At 35.4% G+C, this 25,046-nt stretch overlaps 1 protein-coding gene and 1 pseudogene across 8 annotated transcripts in view; both read left to right on the plus strand.

The window, feature by feature from the left end:
* The window catches only part of NBEAL1 (neurobeachin like 1), a 226,669-nt gene that overhangs the window by 104,282 nt on the left and 97,341 nt on the right, over positions 1–25,046 (plus strand). For all 8 annotated transcript variants that reach the window (XM_053596936.1, XM_053596939.1, XM_053596938.1 and 5 more), the window contains 15 exons: positions 565–654; positions 6,680–6,848; positions 7,316–7,449; positions 7,884–8,043; positions 8,147–8,249; positions 8,893–9,049; positions 10,756–10,914; positions 11,816–11,975; positions 13,006–13,094; positions 15,208–15,783; positions 16,374–16,549; positions 17,925–18,078; positions 18,374–18,502; positions 23,697–24,002; positions 24,094–24,243. In XM_053596936.1, the coding sequence (XP_053452911.1) occupies positions 565–654; positions 6,680–6,848; positions 7,316–7,449; positions 7,884–8,043; positions 8,147–8,249; positions 8,893–9,049; positions 10,756–10,914; positions 11,816–11,975; positions 13,006–13,094; positions 15,208–15,783; positions 16,374–16,549; positions 17,925–18,078; positions 18,374–18,502; positions 23,697–24,002; positions 24,094–24,243 (2,712 nt within the window). The remainder of the gene's footprint in view (positions 1–564; positions 655–6,679; positions 6,849–7,315; positions 7,450–7,883; positions 8,044–8,146; positions 8,250–8,892; positions 9,050–10,755; positions 10,915–11,815; positions 11,976–13,005; positions 13,095–15,207; positions 15,784–16,373; positions 16,550–17,924; positions 18,079–18,373; positions 18,503–23,696; positions 24,003–24,093; positions 24,244–25,046) is intronic.
* On the plus strand, positions 2,818–4,512 carry LOC128590411 (HCLS1-associated protein X-1-like; annotated as a pseudogene).

The raw sequence follows: 25,046 nt of genomic DNA on the forward strand, positions 1-25,046 counted from the left end.
TGTTGTAGTCATTATTGTTTGGCAGGCCCAGGCCAGGTTTAAACCTGCCAGCCCTGGTGCATTTGGCTGGCGCCCTAGCCACTGAGCTACAGGCACCGAGCCAATATAGCTCACATTTTAATCACACAGTTTATGTGTTTGTATATCTTGAAATTGTGCCTAGGGAAGTAGTGAATGGGAATAAAACATTGAATTTCCTTTTAAGCTAAAAGTCTGTTTGGTTTAAAATTAAAAATCTGAAACTCTGTAACTGGTGAATAAGTTCTAGCTACAGCTCATTTGTCAAACGACAAGCAACAATGATCTGCTTTTGTTGAGTGAGTACTTTAGAATCTACTGCCTGATTGGTTCTTTTAAGAGATGGAGAACTTGCTTGACATTTCATGCTGAAAGAAAAATAAGACAGGGAAAAGTAATACTAAAATTCATATGATAGGCATGTTACTATTGAGTATTCTATATACCTTTTAAAATTATGGAGAGATAAATGCTTCACCTATGGTTTAAATTATGTTTTATTCCAATTGCACTTAGTTATTTGCCATAATTTTCTTGTGTTCGTAGGCCTGCAAAAATTCAATCTGTCTTGATTTATCTACTAATTGTTTACATGGAAGATTAACAGGAAACAAAGTAGTAAACTGGGACATTAAGGTAAATTAATTAATAATAAATGTTAGTAATATATAAGTTTACTGATCTTTTAAAGATTTTGTCTTTTTTTGTTGTTTTATAACTTTATTTGATGTTATCTGACAATCACCAATTAGTTCTCATCCACATTGACTGTAGATTTTTGAAAGTGGTCACAGGTACATAGGTAACCAAAGTATAGAGCTTGTTTGGTGACTCTTTATCCTCATTATGTTTTCTGGACAACTGCACACGGATATAGTGTGGTACATTCCTATGTCTTTGGCCCAAACAGCTTTGTTCATCCTGGTTATCAATACGCACATCTGGAGCCCCCATTTCCTTCATGGCAAATTTCAGAATCTCTTTGAGTGCCTGAGGGGAATGCTTTTTAAAGCCCACTCCCTGGATATGCTTGTGAGTATTGATGGTGTATGCTCAATTCTACCTCCTTGATGGCAGAACAGCTTTCTTCTCGCTGCCTTTCTTTGTAGGAGACATTCTCCTTGGCTTAAGTGGGAAAGGAAGAGTGTGAGGGATTGTGGGAGAAGGAAAGGCCAAGATTTTGTCTTTTAAGCACCGCCAGATTGTTGTGAATAATAGATCTCAGTCAAAATGTTACGCATGCATATAATAAGAAGGATAAACAAATGCAAAGTTAAATGACTACACTAGTTCATTGACTGATTTGTTAGAAACTTATTTACCTTCATAAGGTACAGCAGGTTCTTAAATAATGTTTGTTTCATTACAACATTGATGAGGGAAAAATACTGATTTCAGTCTAGGGCCACTATCAGTATGGAGTTGCAAGTTCCCTCCACATCTGTGTGAGCTATCATATCTTGTCGGCCTTCTTCACTGGGCTCAGATTTATGTTTGCAGCTGGACCTTGATTTCCATCTAGAGCAGTATTTTTCAACCTGTTTTTTTTGTCTCACCGCACACCTGAACCTATAGTTAAACCTTCCTGGCACACTTAAATCGTGTTGATCCCAGAAAAAGAGTGAAAAAAAGAATATGCTTTGCTTTGAACTTCTTTTGAAAATAATTTTATTAATGATCTTTAAAAAATAAAAATAAAAATTTTCACAGCATACCGGTTGAAAATCACTGACCTAGAGGCCTCTACTTATTTTCTGCGACTAAGTTAACTGCTTTTGTTATGTGTATCCATAGCATTTTATGATTTCACTTATCCTGGTGAATAGTAATTGCTCATTTGCTTGACTCTCCAGCAGTTTTTAAGAATTTTGAAGGAAGGGCCACTGCTTTTTTCATCAGTGCCTGATACAGGGATATTCAATAAATAATTGTTAACTGAGTGATTAAATTAGTAAAGATTATTTAGGCTAACTTGAAAATCAGAGATACTCTATTTCTTAAATATAGTATTTCCTTAAAAGATACCTTAAAATAAGTTACGCACTAAGTAAAATGAAGAGGAAATATTAAAGCCTTGTATGGATGGGCCACTGGAAAAATTCTAAGATTGAAATCCTAGTATAGGAATGAGCCTCTTCTACCTTCTCCTGGGTTTTGGGGGGCTTTCCTGGACTTTGGAGCTACAGAAATCCCTTTTTTTGGAGAATGGACTTGAGAGGAAGATGATGATAAGGAGGAAAAGGAATAAGAAGGAGACATGTGGGGCCATGGGAACCTGAGGTTTGATGGTTTCCAGCCCCCTGAGGAATTTGGCTTCAGCCCAGGAGGAGGGATGTGTCTCCACAATAACTTTGGCTTTGGACGTTGGCTGGTGTGTGGATGTCAAACGGAGCCAGACGTGGTGGTGGCGGTGACAGCAGCGGCTCAGTGGTCTCCTGTTACTCTCGTCTCCCTTACGCTACCGGCAGCCACAGCCGAGCACTCGCGCCAGCCTGGAGGAGCTGAATGTTTATTTCCAAGCTGGGCTCAGTGCTAGGTGCTGGCTGCTCACTGGTGATGAGACAGATGGTGGTCACCAACCTTGTGACCTCACTCTAGCGTGGTCATGGCTTTTAGCTTCTCGGATCTGAGGCTCCAGAGGAGGAAATGAGTGTTCAGGGATCTTGCTCCAGATTGATTACAGAAACTGAACCTTCATAGGGTGCAGACTTAACGAGGACAGGAAAGATTCTCTCTTTGAAGGGCTTTAAGTTTGTAACAAAGAAAATAAAAATGACAACTTCATCTATTAGATGGCAGATGAAAAACATTGTGAACAATTACTCAGAGGCTGAAATCAAAGTCCGGGAAGCCACCTCCAATGACCCGTGGGGCTCGTCCAGCTCTCTGATGACTGAGATTGCTGACCAGACCTACAATGTGGTGGCCTTCTCGGAGATCACGAGCATGGTGCGGAAATGGCTCAATGACCATGGCAAGAACTGGCCGCATATGCACAAGGCGCTGATGCTGCTGGACTACCTCATCAAGGGGTGGCTCCTGAGCAGGTGGCCCAGCAGTGCCAGGAGAACATCTTTTCCATCCAGACCCTGAAGGACTTCCAGTACCTCGACCGCAAAGGCACTGACCAGGGTATCAACGTGCAGGAGAAGTCAAAGCAGCTGGTAGCCCTCCTCAAGGACGAAGAGCGGCTGAAGGCTGAGAGGGCCCAGGCTCTCAAGACCGAAGAGCGCATGGCCCAGGTTGCCACCAGCATGGGCAGCAACCAGATCACTTTTGGGCGTGGCTCCAGCCAGCCCAACCTCTTCAAGCTACTCCAAGCAGGAATGCGGCAAGGCTGGGGGATCTCCGGGCTTCTACCATGGCTATGAGTAACCAAAGCACTCTAACCTTCACCAGTGTGGCAGCTCTAGGGGGCAGCCAGGTTGGATGCCCTTGGGCTTAGGGAGGACAAAGCTTGACACTGTCTTCAGTTTTCAGCTTTTAGAAGCCCTTGGTCTGCCTTGAGTTTTTGTTACAAAGAGACTTTTGGTCCCTTATTTGCTCTGGCTTGGGGGTCTCTGAAGTCCTTTGCTGCTCTGTGGGTCTCATTCTGCACATCTGGATAGGACTGGCTCTCATGATTCCCTGTGTACTTAGGAGAAGGTGTCATGAGGCAGGTTTTACCTGCTTCCTCCTCAGAGAAGGTCTGGTGGGATTATTCTGCAGATGATCGGGATCTAGAAAGAAGCAAATGCTTTTTCTTTATAATCTGGTTTCTTTAACCTCTCATTAAATACTTTTCAACTGACAAAAAAAAAAAAAAAATAACTGGCTTTGATTACCTAGTTTGGGATTTCAATAGCATCTTCAGCAATGGACCTTGCCTTCCCATCCTTCTGAGATTCCAAGTCCCGAGTAGAGACACCTGGTGAAGCCTGCTAGAAGAACAGGCACTTCAGGACTCAGTGCTTAAGTATCCAGATAGTCACTAGCCCAGGATCGTTGAATGGGTCTTGGAGAGTGTTACAGAACTGAATCCCTAAACCAACACCAGACTGGGGCTCCCAGAGACTTTTTCACAGGTTTGATGATATATGGCCTTTGACTTCTCCATCCTAGAGCCAGAGAGGGCAAATACCTTGATTCTCAGTTCTCCCAGGAAGGTTTTGGCCTGGTTCTACAGCCCCAGCCCAAATCCTATTTCAAGATCATCTTTGTGACCAAGATCACCAAGCCAGATGGGATAGTGGAGGAGCACCAGACTGTGATGGATAATGAGTCTGGACAGAGACCACAGTAACCCTTCAAGAAGCAGATAGCAGTTCTAGAAGTGATCCAGAATTACCAAGACTTCCAGCCCTAGATGATGCCTTTTCCGTCTTGGATTTGTTCCTAAGATGTTTGTTCTTGTCTGGGTTACCCTTGTTAACCCTCTGGAGCGTTCCACTTCCCCGCCAGTTGCCCACTATCAGTAAGCTGAGCTTCAGCCACCTCAGGGGCTTGAATATGTAGAATAATGAATTAGGGGTATGTCAGTATGTCACTCAGACTGATGAATAAAATATTAATGTGAAACATATATACATATAAAAGACAGAAGGAGACTTGCTAATAAATCAGCAAAAAATGTTTCCAGTCAATTAACACCAATCAAATATGTTTATTGTTTCCATGGAACAGAAATCATTAGGATAATTTTGACTGTGTAGAAATGAACCCAACAATTGGTATTAGTCTCTTATTATTCGTGGTGTATAAAGTATTTTTCTCTTTAATATTGGGATAAAAACACTCATCTGTTAACGTTGTAAGATTTATGACATGATTGACAATTCCTAAGTTAACTTTTGCTTCACTTGTAAGATTAGTTTTACAAAGCTAGTTCTACATAGTATTATATAGAAAACTAATTACTTGTGCCATATATATCCAAAGGCTGAGAGAGCATTGCTTAAACCCAAGAGTTTGAGGTTGCTGTGAGCTATGACACCATGGTATTCTACGGAGGGTGACAAAGACTCTGCCTTAAAAAAAAAAAAAAAATTGAATTTACTTACTCTACAAAGACCTCTTAAAAATCAGTATGAAAGGCTTGGCACCTGTAGCTCAGCGGCTAGGGCACCAGCCACATACGCAGGAGCTGGTGGCCCTGGCCTGCCAGACAACAATGACAACTACAACCACAACAAAAAAATAGCTGGGCGTTTTGACTGTAGTCCCAGCTACATGGGAGGCTGAGGCAAGAGAATCACTTAAGCCCAAGAGTTTGAGGTTGCTATATGAGCTGTGACACCACAGCACTCTACCGAGGGTGACATAGTAAGTCTTTGTCTCAAAAAAAAAAAAAAAAAATCAGTATGAAAAACAGGCAAAACTAAATAACAGATATGTAGGATGAACAAATCTAGAGCTCTGGTGTAAAACAAGACTGTATTTAATAAATTTATATTGCTCTAGAGAATTTTGTTAAATAAGTAGTTTTAGCTTTTCTTGTCACAAAAAAGATAAATTGTGTGAGATGTTAGCTATATAAATCTGTTGCATTGCAGTAATCATTTTACTACGTACTATAGGTATCCTATAGCATCATTTTTTAAGCATCAAATATATATAATAAAATTTATTTTTTAAAAATCTGGCTAAGGATATGAACAGATTGTTTACAGACTTAGGCTAGGTCCATATGGCCATTCAAAATCCTTCAGCAGTTAATAATTGTAGCTGATCTTTTATGATATCTACCATGTGTCCCTCACTAAGCACTTTTTATATATTAGCAATAACTTTATGAAGTGGATATTGTTATAGTCCCTGTTTTACAGATGAAGAAAATGAGGCCAGAGAGATATTAGTAACTTATCAAAGGCTGCAGAATTTATTTTATTAAGTTACCCAAAATATTCATAATTTTGAACTTTGACTGAAGTTCTTTCTATTCCACTTTTTTGTTAATTAGAATTAGAGGAATCAGTCATATTTCTACCACCAAATGCATTTTTTTTCTTTTTTGAGATAGATTCTCACTCTGTTGCTCTGGGTAGAGTACTGTGCCATGGCGTCATACCTCACAGCAACTTCGAAGTCCTGGGCTTGAGCAATCCTCTTTGCCTCAGTCTCCCAAGTAGCTGGGAGTACAGATGTCCACAACAATGCCTGGCTAGTTTTTCTATTTTTAGTGTAGATAGGATCTTGCTCTTGTTCAGGCTGTTCTTGAACTCAGGTAATCTACCTGCCTTCGCCTCTCAGAGTGGTGAGATTACAGGTGTAAGCTACTGCACTTGGCTTCAAATGTATTTCTTTATGATTTGTTCTCCTGTTCATCATGTGTAATTACATAGTGACAATGGTTTGTTCTTCTATTGTTGCAGTTACATTATAAGATTCATTTATGTGCTTCTGTTTGGATAGCCTATATCCAAAAATAACTAAATTTTGGAAAACAAAGATATAATAAAAATGGTCTGGCATGATCTGTCTTGAGTATTGATTATGGTGACCCGTGAGGCTGCTCTGTAAAGCATGTTTACATACAATGGGTCCTTTGGCTTAGGTTATCCTACACAATGCTTAAATGTTTATTTAGCAGATTATTAATATAATTTCATATATGCTGGATAGGTATTAAATGATTCATGTGACCTTCTTTTATAAAATTTAAAAATTGTAATTTTCTTTTTAGGATATCATAAACTGCGTAGGTGGATTAAATTCACTTTTTCCTTTACTGGAACAAATCAGCCACTTTAGTAAAGGACAAACTCCTGAAGAAATGAATGAAAGTACAGTTCCTGAATTGATAGTACCTATGGACAGAGATTGTACAGTATTGACCTCCACAAAGGCATCAGGTATTAAAATGAAATTAACACAAAATTGTCATCAGAAATTTGAGAATTAATTAAAAAACATATTAAAAAATCTTACCACTGTTAAGAAGAAACCCTTTGTAGCTGTAGCAGCCATACCTGATTTTACTAAATAAGTTCAGAAAGTTTATACTTTCATCAAAAAACTAAATATGTTGGTTTTACTCTCCATTATCGTTAGTTTATTCTCTTGCTGGGAATCTGACTATGTTTATACTTTTGCTGGGAATATAACTATGTTGTTAAATTTGTGGTGGAGAAAAACATTTACATGTGCATATAAGTATACAATACCCAGTTGGCTGCTTTTTCTGATTCCTTTGTACAAGTTAAGCTTTGGAAGCAAACTGCTGAACCAAATTCCTACTTTATTACAATTTGTATTATGATATATAAAATGTGATATAAAAGTAATTATAATAATTAATCATATGTTCCTAATTCCACAGAGTCAAGACTGGAGAGAAATCTAGTTGCAACATTTATCTTGATTGTGAAACATTTTATTCAGAGACATCCTATCAACCAGGACAATCTTATCCACTCCCAGGGAGCTGCGATTCTTGGTTCCTTACTTCAGAAAGTGAGCCAGTCTAACAACTGTGTTGATGCAGCTAATGTTTATAGCAGCTAGTGTTGACTTCTTTTCTTCTAAATAAATAAATATGTTTTTTAAGAACACTGGTATAGCCTAATTTATATTAATGGATATAATTTGTATCATAGGTAGATTTTAGAAATTTTTTTGCAATCTATATAAGGACTACATATTTTCGATAACAGCATGTAATATTTGATATGTATGATCTTGTTTGTTAGTGTTGATGTTTGTGATATTTGAGAAATAGAAGACTATTTTAGGAATATGGCATTAGAAATTTTGTGTTAAATCATAAAAATTACTGTTTAAGTTGTTTATATTTTTCTAACCTAGGTTTTTCTGAATTAATGTGTGAAATTATAGGTTAACAACAGTTACTTAAACTAAGTTTTATAAAACCTTCTTTTTGATTTCAGGTGCCAGGCATCTTGATGGATGTTAATGTATTGATGGCAATTCAATTACTAATTGAACAGGTATCATTAGAGAAAAATATGCAGCTCCTACAACAAATGTATCAATATTTGCTTTTTGATTTCCGTATTTGGAACCGTGGTGATTTTCCCTTTCGAATTGGTGAGAGCAGGCTATTAGATAAAATTGTACAGTTTTGGAAGTTTAAAATTAACTATGTGGCTTTATTTATGTATGTCATTTACCAGTGAACTTTCTATTTTAGGTCATATCCAGTATCTTTCTACCATCATTAAAGACAGCAGGAGAGTTTTCCGAAAGAAGTATGGCGTGCAGTTTCTCCTAGACACACTTAGGATTTATTATGGGTATGATGCCTTTGCTCCTTCTCAGTTTGATAAATTGTTTTCTGTCTAGTACAGATTGGATTGAAATGTATAGATTTTTCTCTTTATCAGCAAGTTTTGTTTCTTTTAACTTCAGAGCGGCAGAATAGTATGGAGGTTAAAATGAACAATGGGTAGCATATCTAGGGTTTGAATCTTCCTTGAAATTACTCAACTTCTCTGTGCTTAAGTTTCTTCATCTGTGCAAAGTACATAGTAAAATTATGACCTTCTGTGATTAAGAATTAAATGAGTTAATGTGAAGCACTTACAACAGTGTCTGCTACATTGTAAGTGTTGTATAAACGTAAGCTGTTTTATTTCTTTTTTTTTTTTTTTTTTGGCCGGGGCTGGGTTTGAACCCGCCACCTCCGGCATATGGGACCGACGCCCTACCCGGTGAGCCACAGGCGCCGCCCAGCGTAAGCTGTTTTAATATTTTTAGTGTTTGTCGCTAAAACTCTTAACTTCAAAAGATTTTCCATAAAAAAAAGAAACCAAAGGTACTATGAATTTCAGTAATTACAAGGAAAGATCTTTTTTTAAACTATGAATTATTTTATATAAGAAATAAAAAATGTAAAAATTGAAGTTTCAGTTCATGCACATTTGTTTTCTCTTTCAGGAATAATTGTAAATATAATGAGCTATCTGTAGAAGATATTCGAACAATAAGGACTTCTTTATGTGGACTAATTAAATATTTTTTGTGCAAAGGTGGAACTCATGAAGAGATACAAAGTATAATGGGTTATATAGCTGCTACTAATGAAGAAGAACAGGTAGTAGGCCTGAGATAAACCTCTTTTTCTTCTTTAACATTGAAGTTGTTATGTCATCTTATTATAAACTTGCATTTTATTTAATTAAGTATTTTAAGGCTAAAATATGAATAGTGTCACATGCAGTATCATGGAATTAAAGAAGTAATTTTATTTCGTAGAAAGTTTAATAAAATAGATGGCCATGTAATTTAATATGTCAGTTAGCAAGAAAATATCATATGTGGAAGTACTTACTTTGGCAGTTCTGAAGCCTATTTTCATAGTCCCCATGGTGTATATTTACCTATCATCAAAGCTACTGGTTAGATTCTAACATGAATTTTAATATAGGTTCATAAAAATGCTGCATAAAGAGCAAATTGTAAATGTGTGCTTAATTTTAAAATACTTTTACGTATATATCTCATTTAATCCTTCGAACTACCCTTTAAGGCAGTGGTTCTCATTGAATGGTCTCTGATCAGCTTTACCTGGGAACTTGTTAGAAATGCATATGTACTATTGATTCAACTACTGAATCAAGCCTTCCAGGTTATTCTGATATGCATGGTAAAATTTGAGAACCACTGCTGTAAAATAACAGATCAGGAATTACTCTTCACATTTATACTTTTGGAAATTTATATTTAGGAGGACAGTGTGACTCAAAAAGTCACAGCTGATAAACCTGGAACTAGAACCTAAGCGTAATTTACTGCTATTTCTGCATTCTTTTTATATAACCCTCTCAGAGCTACAAATTTAAGCAGGTTTATGTTGATTAAAATATTTTGCCTTCTATGTGTAATATTCATTGTGTACTCAGTGGTCACATGACTTCAAAATTGTTACTATGTAGATGAAGTTAACTTAGGCTATTTTCTTATTAAGGTTGGTCTGATGAGAACGATGAGTAGCCATCTTATTTCATGATAGTTGTGATTTATTGCCAGTCAAAACATTAGTTGTCGAGAATTTACTTTATGTACAGAATAATATTAGATGTTGTGGGTAATGTAATGGTGAATGAGTTATTATTCTTACTTTTAGCCTTATATGGGAATGGGTCACTAAGAGGATTACAAATAACTGTGAAACAAAATAGAGTATTATAGTATCTTTAAGAGAGGTGTGAAGTCTTTAAAGTTTTCCTTTTTTCATTGACCAGGAAAGGCTTTATGGAAGAGATGCCTTTTCATATGGACAAAGCAGGGTAGGTAGGGTTTCAGCAGATGAATATGGACAGTGAAGAAATATGTGTAAAAGGAAATGAGGCTGGGTCTGGTAGTTCATGCCTATAATCCTAGCACTCTGGGAAGCTGAGGCAGGTGGATTGCTTGAGCTCAGGAGTTTGAGACCAGCCTGAGCAAGAAGGAGACCCCGTCTCTACTAAAAATAGAAAAACTAGCCGGGTATGGTGGTACATGCCTGTATTTCCAGCTACTTGGGAGGCTGAGGCTAGAGGATTGTTTGAGCCCAAGAGTTTGAGTTTAATGATGATACATGGCAGTCTAGCCTGTGTGACAGAGTGAGACTCTATCTCAAAAAAAATAAAAAAGAATGGAGTAAGGGGAAAACATGGATGGTTCGGGAAACATCAGATAGTGCAGTTAAGGTAAACATTAGGGATATAGGATTTCAATAAATATTTTGTGGTTCATGACTTTATTTTTGCTTTTATATATGAGTGTGGTGGTTTATTTTGTGTTGTTTAATTTTAAAAGCTCTTTGGAATTTTGGAGGTACTCTTCAGTCTCCTATGTACCAGCCCAACTAGAGGTCAACTTTTCTTACTGCTGTTTGAACCAGGAAATGCTGACATTCTTTATGCCTTGCTCTTAAATCAGAAGTACTCTGACAGACTAAGAGAAATCGTTTTTAAGGTATAAATATTTATTAAGTGTCTTCGTATTTGGACGCATATGTGGATAATATGAATTTTCTTGCATCATAACCATTCTATGACTATAAATTCTAATTAAAAAAATTTCAACTTATGTACATTTTTCATGTTCAATTATTTCCATATTAAATAACTAATTATATTAAAATTTGAAAAATCATCTCAGTAGAATACCCACGTTGTCATATTATCCTTACCTCCTCTTTGACTTACAGTGGGGTCAGTGTGGCCATTCACAAAATTGTAAGAGTTAATAATAGCTAACCTTATGTAGTAACCACTGTATTTCAGTCTCTAAGCACTTTTACTATGTTACCTTATTAATCCTTGCAACAACATGAAGTAGTTATTGCTATTATTCCTATTTACAGATGAAGAAACTGAGTCCAGAAAGATCAGTAACTTGTTGAACACATGGATGAGTTACTTCACAATTGTTTTCTTGTCCATGAAAATTATGTTGATAACTATTAAATAAATGGACTACTAGGTTGATCCAGAGCTGTCTTGACCTTTATTCATCTTGCAAGCTGTATAGTTTGCTTTTTATCTAAGCTTTACCCTCTAGGAAAGAAATTTTTCAATTACTTCTCCTTCATTTGCCATATTTAAATCAGAGTTTTAAACATATAAGTTATCTAAATATACATGCATTTTAGTACAACTTATTTTTAAATCTATTTCTTAAGGATAGTAATGTATGTATGTATAATATGGAGTGTTCTTACCCATTAGTGCTGGGGTCTTTTTATATATTTAAGGAATAAAATGATATTCCAAAAACAATGTATGATAATTTTTTATTCCATATTAACCTAAGCAACAAACTATTCTTAGTTCTCTGTATTGAGAAGAATATATGTATTACTTGTCGTGACCAGATTATGGAACAAATGTTGAAATGCACCAACGTTTATGAACGTAGTAAACAACGTATTCGACTCAGAGAAGTTGGCTACTCAGGATTGGGACTTCTTCTTAATGAATCACTTGTTAATATTTCTCTCATTAAAAACCTCACCAACCAAATCATAAATACAGGTAGGACTAAGGCTCATAATACTAACACATTTAAGAAATGTTGTTTTCTAGAAGTTTTTTTTACTTCTTTCTCAGGTTGCTTTTAACATTACTTTGTTGGCCAGGCATGGTGACTCATGCCTGTAATCCTAACGCTCTGAGGCTGAGGTAGGTGGATTGCCTGAGCTCAGGAGTTTGAGACCAGCATGAGCAAGAGTGAGACCCTGTCTCCACTGAAAATGGAAAAACTGGCCAGGCATTGTGGTGGGTGCCTGTAGTCTCAGCTACTCAGAAGGCTGAGGCATGAGGATCACGTGAATCCAAGAGTTTGAGGTTGCTTTGAGTTATGACACCATGACACTCTACCCAAGGCAACTCAGACTCTGTCTTAAAATAAAATAAAATAAAATAAATTACTTTGTTATTTGGTTCAGCAGGCCTTCTTGGGTACTCTGTCTTAGGTACTTTTGTTGCTTTTAATCTCCTCAGAGCATAACACAGTGCCTTACTCAGTAAATGTTTATTGATTGACTGATTAAATTCATAATTGAGTCCATATAACAAGAAAAGGACACTAGAGAAAATGTGTACAAAAGACTTTTTTCTTTAAGGGGCTTAAATTTTTTAAGGTAAAATGAAAATTAATTTCATATATTCTTTTTTTCTAATTTTTTAAATAATTTTTCTCTGTACTAACTGTAAATAGAATTTATGTGGATGCTAGTTGTAGGGTACAAAGGTTTTTTTTTTTTTTTTTTTTAGTTTTTGTCTTAGTAAGATAAGATATGTACATAAAAGGATAATAGTGTAAGAGCCACACAGTGTGGACAGTATGTTCAGGCAATCAGAAGAAAAGAATACTTACTTAGGGTTAACTCAGGTGAGTCAAACATTCAAAGCCATTTTTTTTCTGTAGAATTTGAATATATGTATAATTCCTGTTTTTAAATGAAACAATTATTTCAGCATTTTTATACAGGTCTTACCCATGGTTCTTTCTTTAGTCATCTCTGGAGTTTAATTTTAACTTTTTGTTTTTTTCCCACCATAGATCCTGTTATTAATTTCAAAGATCTGTTATCTGTGGTATATATATGTCACAGAGCATATATAAATGTTAGAGTGGTCATCTGCAGAAAGGTTAGTAAACCTGTTAGATATATTTTAACAATAGCATCATCATCATACTGGAAATACCTTTTGCATTGAATATTTTGCAACAGAAGTTTTCATTTCTCTTATTTCATAAATGACATAATTTTATAAACAATTTCCTTTTTAAGTGAATTTCATGCAATCACAAGAAATCAAGATGTGAATTTGTTGCCTTTATCCTCTTCATGGTCTCCTGGAAATACTCCTTTTCCAAATTCAAAAATTTATTATTAGACAATAGTTTATTTATTAAGAACTTTCAATTATTATGACTATTTCTAATTTACATACCATATTTTAGAGTATCTGAATCTTTTGAACTTTGTGGAAAGAATTTTCTGTAACTTGTTTATGTGTATTTGAACAATTATTTGTCTTCATTACACGTTTAACCTTTAACTAAGGCAAGAGCTAGTTAGCCTGTCTGCCCCATTCCATTAATAACCTTTTGTCTCTTCCATTAGTAGCCACTGACCTGTCTGATGCTACTTAATTATGTCATAGTACATTCTGTCAGTTAAAACAAAAGAAAACAAACCAATTTTAAAAAATCTTTTTAATGGCTGATAGTTGTTCATTCTGTGGTTATTCTACAAAGTATCTTACCTCTCACTGATAGACATTCTGGTTATTTCCTGGTTTTCTATGTTATGAACTGCCGTTAAGAATATCTTTTTATGTATATCTTTTCCTATTTGTGGTAATATGTATGTAGGACATACTCTCTGAGATAGAATTACTATGTCAAATGGTATTCAAAATGTAAATGTGATTTTGCTACAGTTTTCTTCAATATAACTATACTAGTTTATATTTAAACAGTGTATGTGACAGTGACTATTTCTCTGCACACTCAACCCTGAGTATTTAAAGTGGGTCATGTAAATTGATTCTTTCAGTGTGCAAATAGGTAGAAATAACTTGAAGTGCTGCTTGGTTTTTATCCATTGTGTAGGTGTAAAATAGACCTAAATTAAGTCATGAAATTATGGAAAATTACTTCACCAAGCAAATTTTAATCTGGAAGTGGAAAAACTTGGTATTGTTTATTGTAGCTCACTGATTCATATAACATTAGTGAAGTAAGAAACTTTACTTGACATCGTGACTCATTGCTTTTCAGTATCAGCATACATTGGTACTATTAATAGTGAAGTCCCTACCAACATTCATCTCTTGCTATGAAACTTGTTGGAGTTAGAACTTCTGTTAAGAGATACTCAAAATGTTGAGAGCCAAAGTTTTTAAGAACTTGTTTTTATCAAAAAATAGAAATTATCTGGATAATAAGGATCATACATATTCCCATGTCATTGTCACTCTTTAATTTCAAATTCTTGTTCCAGCATATAAGCAACATCTGTTTTATTAGAATGAAATTTTTTTGAATTAAAGTTTAATTTTTGTTTTGTCTGTATAAAATAGACTTACTAGACAAGATACACTTCAGTGTAGATTTGTGGAACAAAATTTTTTTCAAAAGTAACCACTAACTTTGTTAGGAAAAAGATGCAACAGAAAAACATTATTCTTGGTATACCCAACTTCTAGCAAAGTGTCTTATGTATTCTATTCATATTCTATCCCTAAGTCGAATGCCTGTGACTATGTCTGGCACATAGTACATGTTCAATAATATTTGCTGAACAAATATACTAGACTTGTGGAAGGCATTTAGTTGAGAGGATATCATCTTACTATATTTTGTGTATATCATCATTCTATTTATATTTTTTCTCTGACCAAATTAAATTACTAACGTGTGTCTTAGCATGTAGAGGATCATTTTAGTTGACTTTTAGGACAAACTAAGACGGACAGGAAAAAATTACAGTTTCCTTTTTTATCTTTCAGTAAATACAGTATTTCAGTACACCCCCAACTCTGTATTAATGAGTAATATGCAAATTAGTTGGAAACATACTATCAGTCCTTCTGTAGTCTAGAAGCTAATTAAGAAAGTAATCTTTTGAAAATATATCCTTTTATAGTTTTTCATTCAATTGCTTTGTCATTAAAATAACTGAAAAGAGACTATTCTTGACGTTAAAATACTATGTACTTTTCCAAGAATTTTGTATTCTTAATCTCTTTGCAGATTTTACAGATTTTGCATTCCCAGCCTGATACAGCACATCAAATATCACAACAAGTGGGTTGGCAAGACACCTTAGTTAGGCTTTTTTTAAAAGCAAGTTTTGAAAATGGTAATACTCTTCATAAGCATCATAGGACTGTTCTGATAAAAGATAATGATAAAAATATGTCAACTGAAGATATTAAGAGGAACTTTGATGAAAAGACAGATGAGGAAAAAACTAACTCTTTTGCCTCAGCTAATGTGTCATCAGATCAATGGAGTTTAGAGGATAGACACTCTGTAGACTCAAACATACCATTATTTCAAGAAGATAGCGCCACAGGAGAATTGTCTTTCAGATCAGAGCATCAAGAAGAATTCTGGCATAGTAACCCTTCAGATTTGAGTTTGGATCTCCATGGGATTGACTCTTGTGAAATGAGTGATAGTGGAAGTCAAATACCAGACAGCCTACCTAGTACACCGTCCCCAATAGAGTGCACTAGATCATTTTCTGTGCAGTCTGACAAAGAAAACAACATCACAAATGATACAGGCTTTAGTGATGACTTCTCTTTACTTGAAAGCCAAGAGGTAAAATTTCTTATTTTTATATGCATATGTTTATTGTATACTTATTATTTTAGAAGTGTGAAGTTGTTAAAAATTTCACATGCAAGGGCGGCGCCTGTGGCTCAGTCGGTAGGGCGCCTGCCCCATATACCGAGGGTGGCGGGTTCAAACCCTGCCCCGGCCAAACTGCAACCAAAAAATAGCCGGGCGTTGTGGCGGGCGCCTGTAGTCCCAGCTACTCGGGAGGCTGAGGCAAGAGAATCGCTTAAGCCCAGGAGTTGGAGGTTGCTGTGAGCTGTGTGAGGCCACGGCACTCTACCAAGGGCCATAAAGTGAGACTCTGTCTCTACAAAAAAAAAAAAAAAAAAAATTCACATGCATGTTCTACGTTTTGTATTCTAAAGTTTATAAACCTAGAAGTTACTAAATTGTGAATCTCTTGAGAACAAAGCCAATGTTTTATTCATCTTGTATCTTTAGGGCCTAGTAAAAGTTCCAGGTTTATCAAAGCAGTTTAAAAAATACACTAAACAATTACATAAGCTATATGTTTTTATTACATACTTTTAGTACCTCCTCCCATTTACTTAAAATTCCTTTACCTTTTCTAGCGATGTGAGGAGGAGCTTCTTCAGTTAGTGACAAATATTTTGAATTATGTAATGTGTAAGGGATTGGAAAAGTCTGATGATGATACTTGGATTGAACGAGGACAAGTGTTTTCAGCACTTTCCAAGCCAGGAATATCCAATGAACTGCTTCGACCATCAGCTGAAATAAAACTAGCGTAAGCGTTCAGTTAGTAATTTTCTACTCTCCTTTTGGAATGGGTAGGTATTTGAAATTATATTAGTTATTGAACTTTTACTCAGTATTCAGTAGATATAAAGGGAGAAAAGGATAAACTCTGTGTTCTGTTCCTTTTCCTATCATTTGCTATTCTAGTTGGATCTAAAGAGAAATTCCAAACTAACTCGAATGTGAGATTTAAATCTTAAATAAATTTAAAGTTTAAGTGATTACAGTTTCCTTCTTTAAATTTTTTTCTGCAGCATTTGAGGCCTTGATATATTTTGTTTTATAGGCTTTTTCAAGTATTTCCATGCTTAGAGAAGGGAGTAATGTTTTCATGAAAATTGCTTTTCTGAAGGATTTAAGGTTCCCTGTAGATAGTAGGACTCTGTAACAATAGCATACCAGGTTACAATTAACTCTTTGTTTTTCTACAGGGCTAGACCCTTTGTAAGGTGTAACAAGGCTTTTTCCCCAAAACTTCCCAATTTCCAGCTTTAAAGAACCTTTAAGTATCTCATGAAGGATGGAATGTGAATTATTCTATCTTTTTTTTTTTTTTTTTTTAAGAGACAGAGTCTCACTTTATCGCCCTTGGTAGAGTGTTGTGGCATTACAGCTCACAGCAACCTCCAATTCCTGGGCTTAGACGATTCTCTTGCCTTAGCCTCCTAAGTAGCTGGGACTACAGGCGCCTGCCAGAACACCCAACTATTTTTTGTTGTTGCAGTTTGGCTGGGGCTGGGTTCGAACCCTCCACCCTTGGTATATGGGGTTGGTGCCCTACCTACTGATCCACAGGCACTGCCCTATCATAGCTTTTCTATAGTCATGTAAAATAGGTTACTTTTACTTTTAGTATTAAAGATTTTAAAGATTGATACTCCAGACATTACAAAGTTAACTCCCTCATGGCTGGGTGCAGTGGCTCATGCCTATAATCCTAGTACTCTGGGATGCTGAGGTAGGTGGATCACTTGAGCTCAGGAGTTTGAGATCAGCCTGAGCAAGAATGAGACCTTGGCTCTCTAGAAAAAACTAGCCAGGCATTATGGCAGGCACCTGAGAAGCTAAGGCAAGAGCTACTTGAGAAGCTGAGGCAAGAGAATCGTTTGAGCCCAACGGTTTGAGGTTTCTGTGAGCTACAACACCACGGCAGTCTACCCAAGGTGACAGAGTAAGACTCTGTCTCAAAAAAGAAAAATTACTCCATCATTAAATTCCATCTATAATGTCTTGGTGATACCTGCCAGTGATGATGTATCTTCAAAGATATAGTGCTGCCTCTCAAGCTGTCTTTTCTTTTTTTTCCCATGTCCTATTATCTTCCTAAGATCATGTGGTTTTAAGAGGACTTTGTTTTCACTTAGTTTACTACAGAAGATGTTAGAATGGGCAGTCACAGAAAACAGAGAAGCAAAAACAAACCCAGTAACTGCTGAGAATGGCTTCCGACTCACACTGATCATACAAGACTTTCTGCAATCAGAGGGAGTAGTTAACTCAAACATGTGGACTGAGAAGGTACAGTAATATCCCTTTGAAATTGTGTTTTGTAAAGTTAAAAACTTTATTCAGAAAATGAAATTATGAACCCTTTCTTTTTAGGGCATTAATATATAATCAGATGGAGTAAAGATGAGTAAGATGTGATGAATAGTTAAGGATTTTGTTTGCTATTGCTAAAATGATTCATTTGGCTTTTGCCAATTAAACATTGGATAGTTTTTGAAATATTTATGATTTGTATTAGCATTGGTGAAAGCTCCTCAAGGGATTAAAAAAACTGATGTTTTTGTTTTGTAATTTTTTTCTTTAGCTTTTAGAGGAGCTGATGCTGCTTTTTGACTTTCTGTCAGTCTGGTATTCTGAAAGTCCAGTGTGGGTAAAACTCTCTCATATTCAGATCCAGTTGCTTCTTGAATTCATTGGAAGGGGTAATTTGCAGGTTTGTCATTTCTTTTACATTATTTTCTATACTTGCATCAGCATAGGTATTATTTATGTGAAAAATACATGATAGTCTTTTAAGTATTTTAGTTTTTATTAGTTTCCAAAATATCCATGATTTCACTAGGAGTTTTGAGTTTTGTGATATCTGAAAAGAGACTCATAAGCAGCTAATTATTTCTTCCTGATATTTGTGAATTGGTATAATTTTAAGGTTTCCTTTTTCAGAATTTATACAGAGCTTTTATTATTACATTACTCATATCATCTGTATCCAGGGTAGCCAGATAGGCACTAGAAAGCCTGCATAGATGATTTATATGTGTGCAGTTTAAGGATCATGCTTGTGGAAAAATTATTTTTTTAATTATTCTTTCAAAAATGTTTCTAATATTTTACTAATATGCAATTTTACATTCTCTCTTTTTTTCCACCAAGCAACAAATATGTACCAAGTACTAAGCATTGTGCTAGGTTTTAAAATAAGGATAAATAAAATATTGGTCACAAGGAATATTTTATTTCTATTTTAAATGAAAATTGTAAAAGGTTCAAAAAGTTCCAAGTGAATTTTGGTCTGTCATTTTTCTATTCACATGGATACTTATGAGAATCTGGGTTGCATTAGTCGTGACAGGTATCCCTTAACTATTAACTTGACTATTTACTTTTGATGTCTCGATTTTTGTGTTTGATATAGGGGCATTGGGTTAGGACTGGTTTCTAATATACATAAACTAGATAGAATGTTGGTAAGAACAGGGAGAGAACATTTTGACATAAAGTTGCCCTGTTTTGGCTTGGTGCCTGTAGCTCAGCGTTTAGGGTGCCAGGTACATACCCTGGGGCTGGTGGGTTTGCCAAACAACAATGACAACTACAACAAAAAGAAAAATAGCCTGGCGTTGTGGCTGGTGCCTATAGTCCCAGTTACTTGGGAGACTGAGGCAAGAGAATCGCTTAAGCGCAAGAGTTTGAGGTTGCTGTGAGCTGTGACCACACAGCACTCTGCTGAGGGCAACTTAATGAGACTCTGTCTCAAAAAAAAAAAAAAAGTTGCCCTGGTTTTTTTTTTTTTTTTTTGCAGTTTTTGGCCAGGGCTGGGTTTGAACCCACCACCTCTGGTATATGGGACCGGTGCCCTACTCCTTTGAGCCACAGGTGCTGCCCATGGTTGCCTTGTTTTAAAAAAACCATAATCTGATGATTCTGTTTCCAATGAAGATTTATTTCTGATTGTAAAAGTCACACCTGCTCATTGTGGAAAATACACAAAAACATAAACAGGAAAATAAGTATATTAATCAGTATCTTATAACCTAAGAGAAAAAAACAACTGTTATTATTTTTTCCTGTCATTATTTCTATGACTATATCTTTTTCAGATGATTGAAATGATCATATATTTGTATAATTTTGTATGTTTTCACTTTCTGTTGCATAAAACTCATTTCCCCGTGTTGCTAGCTTTTAAAAATAAGGGTTTTCCCCCTTTCATCCTAAAAGTAACATATATTCATTATAGAAAAATTGGATAATGCTGGAAAACTGAACAAGAGTATAGGCATTAAGACAAACAGATGGTGAAAGTATGAGTTGTACGGCCTTTTGCATTTTAAAATATATTAACTGAGAATTTAAAAAAATGATTGTACTCTTTGTCTAGTTATTCTACTCTGAAACTAATCCTAATACAATATTACTACTAAATAATCTTAATACACGTAGATGTTTATTATAATATTCTTTTTTTCCCCTCTTCCTGGAAATAGAATGAGGATAGCTTTTTTTGATTTTTCATTACTATTACTGTAATGAATGTTAAAGTAGTTGTAACTAGCACGCCAAGTAATTATTTATTTTAGATGTTAGGACTCTTTGTGTTCCACTTGTAATTTCCCTTCAGTGTTAATTTATTTGATGAAATTTTTCTAAACAAAATGTCTGTTTATTTAGTTCACCATTAAATATCCACTGCCTGTTTAATAGTAGGGGCTCTATAAATAACTCATTAAATAAGTAAATGAATGCATACAACACATACAAATAAGATTAATATTATGTACCCTTAGTTAGCGACCTAAAACATTTCTCAGTAGCCTGGTATTTAATTTCATTCTCTCAGAACCAAAAGCATATTTTCCTAGGGTTGTATATGTTAAAGGTTAGGACAGGAAATCTCTTTCCTTATTGGGGTTATAATACAGCTGCCTACAAAATTTATCTGGCTAACAAACATGTTTTGTTTGACCCGTACATGTTAATTAATTGCCAGTATTTGAGCGTTGGAAACCCAAGATTTCGCAGCTTTTCTCGAAAATAGGATTATGTAGTTAATTCATTTAGATGCAGCTTATGAGTAGTCCGGTTCCTCCCTCCCCCAGTTGTCTTAGCTCAGCCAGAAATGAGAATCCCTGGTTACACATGAAATCAACTAGAGAGGACCTTTAAAAAATTACCTATGTAGAGCGTCACCCATAGTAATTAATTCAGAATCAGAAAGTATAGGGCATCAGTAATTTCTTTTGTAATTACTCAGGTGACCTTGATGCAGTACACTTTACAATAGGGAGTAGGAGGGAGAATATATGCATCTATAGGCATAATGTGTATCCAAAATTAAAACAATGGTCAGGTAAATGATGTAGTATTCATTAAAAGTATCTTTGTACTTTTAAATAAATAATAGGAAGTATGATAAGTTCATGAAGTTGTTCTAGACAAAGTGCTACATACTTCACTGCTGAATATCACTAGCCACCTTCAAGGTACTCCTCTTGGGAAGCTATGCTTTGATGCCAGTGCCTAGTCCACCCATGAAAGCAGTTTTGGAACTCTTTTTCTGGAGTGGTCATCAGAGCTGTCACCGTATGAGGTCTGACAATTGTTTGTGAACTCATCCTACAAATAGTGCTACATACCTAATTGCTGAATTACAGTTAACTTTAAAGTATTCCCCTTGGCCATCTGATTACCATAGTGATATTTAGCAGTGAGGTTCATGGCACTTTTTCTAGGATGAGTTCTCAAATTTAATTGTCTGACCTTGAATAAACATAAGAATTTATGTATTGCCATGTTATTAAGTTAAAAGCAAAGCACTGACTATTCAACTTTTTATATAAACAGTATTTTTAAAGACACATAGTAAAAAAAAAATTCCAGAAATTAGCAATGGTATTTCCTGGATGTAGAGATTTTATGACTTTTTTTTGTGTCATTTATTGGACTTCTTTGGGATTAAGTTCCTTCAGTTAGATCAAACATTAAAGATGGGGTGTTAAGGGAAAATACAAGGAGGGTGAAGAAGCTTCACTTTCTAGTAGAGAAGTCAAAGCTTTGCGCCATGTTAGAGATTGTTTCCTCAAATACTGTTTGCTTTAATATTTGCGTGAAATGACTGCCTCAGCTCTCTTCTTGCTGCGTCATCCTGCAAAGACTTGTGAGTACATTCTAGACTAGCTTTTAGCACAAACACATTATTGAAGTGATGTCAGATTTTAATACTTTTTAAGTTTCTTTATCTGGGAAGTAACATCCAAACTAAGGAAATAAAGTTAAGGATAAAGGAGAAAGAAGCTTGATATGTCATTTTTCCTGCTTTGGTTTAAAGATTTAGACTCAGAAGTGTCTAACCTGCAGTGGACCATGTGCTGATTTTTTTTTTTGCTTATCTGTGGTGTCAGATATATGAAAAGTATGCACAGACCTTTGCTAACAAGGTTTTGTTAGTGTTTGTGAATTTCACAGGGGGTCCAAGATAGTGCATACTCTTTCAATGTGTGATAGAGGAAAAAACAAGTTTGGACATCCCTGGCTTAGATCTTTCTCCACCTTCCTTAATGACTTAAGTATTCCTTTCCACATTGGGACTTAAGGTCAAAGCTTAATAGTAATATAGAGGTCTTGTGCCCTAAGTATGTATTGTTCTTGAGAATTTTAAGGATATTAGCTTTCTGATCAAGGACTTGGACCCCCATATACCTATTCTATATGTGTCACAATACTTTGGATTTCAAGTAATGGAAATATTAACTCAAACTAACTTAGTTAAAAAGATTTGTTGGCTCATATAATTGAGAATTCCATAGTTAAGATGAGTTTAAGGCAGGATTCAGTAAGACATTTGCTGTTCTCATAGCACTACTCTTGATCTTCTGTTATCTTAAGCTGTCTTTCTTTATGAACACAAAATGGTTCAACAGCAATTGGGACTGTATGCTACCTATTTTTCTTTTCTTTCTTTCTTTTTTAATAGAGATAGGATTTCACCCTGTCACTGATGGCTGAAGTGCAATGGCATGATCATAGCTCTCTATAGCTTCAAAACTCCTGGGGAAAACTTTTCTCCTATCTCAGCCTCCCAAGTAGGTATAGGGAGGACTGTAGGCATGCGTCAACATGCCTGGTTAATTTTTTATTTGTGTATAGACAGGGACTCACTCTGTTGTCCAGGCTGGTCTTGAACTCCTGGCCTCAAGTGATCCTCTTCCTCTGCCTCCTAATGTATTGGGATTATAGGCGTGAACCACTGCATCTTGCTCTATACTCACTCTTTTATATTCAGAGAAAGAGAGCCTCTTCCTATAGTCATTGTTGGTAGATAATTCTTCATGAGCCTGTTGTTATATTTCTACATATCTTATGAATAGAAACTCTGGCTGCCTTTGCTATGAACTATCTTTTTGAGGTTATTTCTCTGAGCAACTTCTGGAGGATACAGGTCATGTCTCCCTCCAAGGTAAAAGACTGTTCAGTGTACTGTCCAATGAAAGATAATATCTCCTTCTGTGACAAAGATCAGACAAACTTATTGCCTAATATAAAAGATTTAGGTTCCCTATGCTTAGGATTCCTCTTCTAAAACATGCTTATGTGTATAGGCCTCATCTAGTCCTCTTCATTGCTCACTCTGGGAATTATAGTTTGGGGAACCAATGCAAAAGCTCATACTGTGGCTATTGCTGCAGATCTTTGACTGTGACCCAAGAGTCTAATATCTTCTGCCAACATCTATGAAACTATAGAAGGCTAACTTGTTAGTTTAGAGGTAAGGTAAGATCTAAGACCCTTTACGATTCTTGACAGTTAATTGTATAACAGTTCTGAGCCTGGAGAGCCAAATAGAACTTGTTCTGTCACTAAATGTTTGCTTTAGTCTGTTCTTTTTCACCTAAATTGTCGTCTTCTAGGTTTGTGCAATGGCGTCAGCTAAGCTAAATGCCCTTCTTCAGACCAGAGTAATTGAAAATCAGGATGAAGCATGTTACATCTTAGGAAAGCTGGAACATGTTCTAAGTCAGTCAATCAAGCAACAGAGTGAAATCTACTCATTTCTGATTCCCCTTATTCGCACCCTGGTTTCCAAAATTTATGAGCTTCTCTTCATGAACTTGCACCTGCCTTCTTTACCTTTTACCAACTGTAGCTCCTCATTTTTTGAAGATTTTCAAGAATATTGTACTTCAAATGAATGGCAAGTTTACATTGAAAAATATGTAAGTTTTACCTTTTTTGAGCAACATTTTTCTGGCTTATGACTTTTAGACAAGTATATATTAAATTTTATATATGCTCTTTTTATATAAGATTGTACCTTATATGAAGCAGTATGAAACTCATACATTTTATGAAGGTCATGAGAACATGGCACTTTATTGGAAGGACTGTTATGAAGCCTTAATGGTAAACATGCATAAACGAGACCGGGAAGGAGGGGAAAGCAAGCTCAAATTTCAGGTAAAAAGTATTAAGTGTTTTTTTTTTTTTTTTTGTTTTTTTTTTAGTATTAAATGTTTTAATGCCTGGTTTTTCATATTGATTTTAAGCATTTGATACTGAGTAAGAATAATACCATGCCCAATATTTGGAAAATAAATAGTCTTTCTGTTGCCTGAAAATTATTTCAGAATTGGAAGAAAAACAGCTGATTACTAACAATTAATGTGAATTAATAATAGAATGTTCTATACATAGTGATAATGTGAAAAATCTATTAAGCTGATAGTATGTTGGTAGATACCTTTATACATTGACATTTGTCCATACATCTAAGCTAGATACAAATCGATGCTTAGAGGGAAACTGATAGCACTTAATGATTATGTTAGAAAAGAAGAAAGGCCTCAAATTAATAATTTTAAATTTCTATATTGAAAAACTAGAAAAAGAAGAATAATCTAAGCCCATTATAAGCAGCACTAAGAAATGAGTAAAGATAAGAATAAAATCAAACAAAAGCATTATAACAATGGAGAAAACGCAATGAAACCAAAATCTAGTTCTTCAAAATATCAGTAAAAGTGATAAACTTCTAGTCAGATTAACAAAGTAAAAAAAGAGAAGTGAAAGATTGCTTATACCAGTAATGAAAGAGGTAGTCTCATCACTGACTCCACATATATCAGCATGGTAACAAGGAATAGACCACTCTATGCACGTAAATTTGACAACTTAAGTAAAATAGATCAATTTCTTGACAGACACAAATTTCCAAAACTAATTCAAAAAATGAGTAGATAACCTGAATAATCTTATACCTA

This window comes from Nycticebus coucang, chromosome 7 (assembly GCF_027406575.1).
Source record: "Nycticebus coucang isolate mNycCou1 chromosome 7, mNycCou1.pri, whole genome shotgun sequence".
Taxonomy (NCBI): Eukaryota; Metazoa; Chordata; class Mammalia; order Primates; family Lorisidae; genus Nycticebus; species Nycticebus coucang.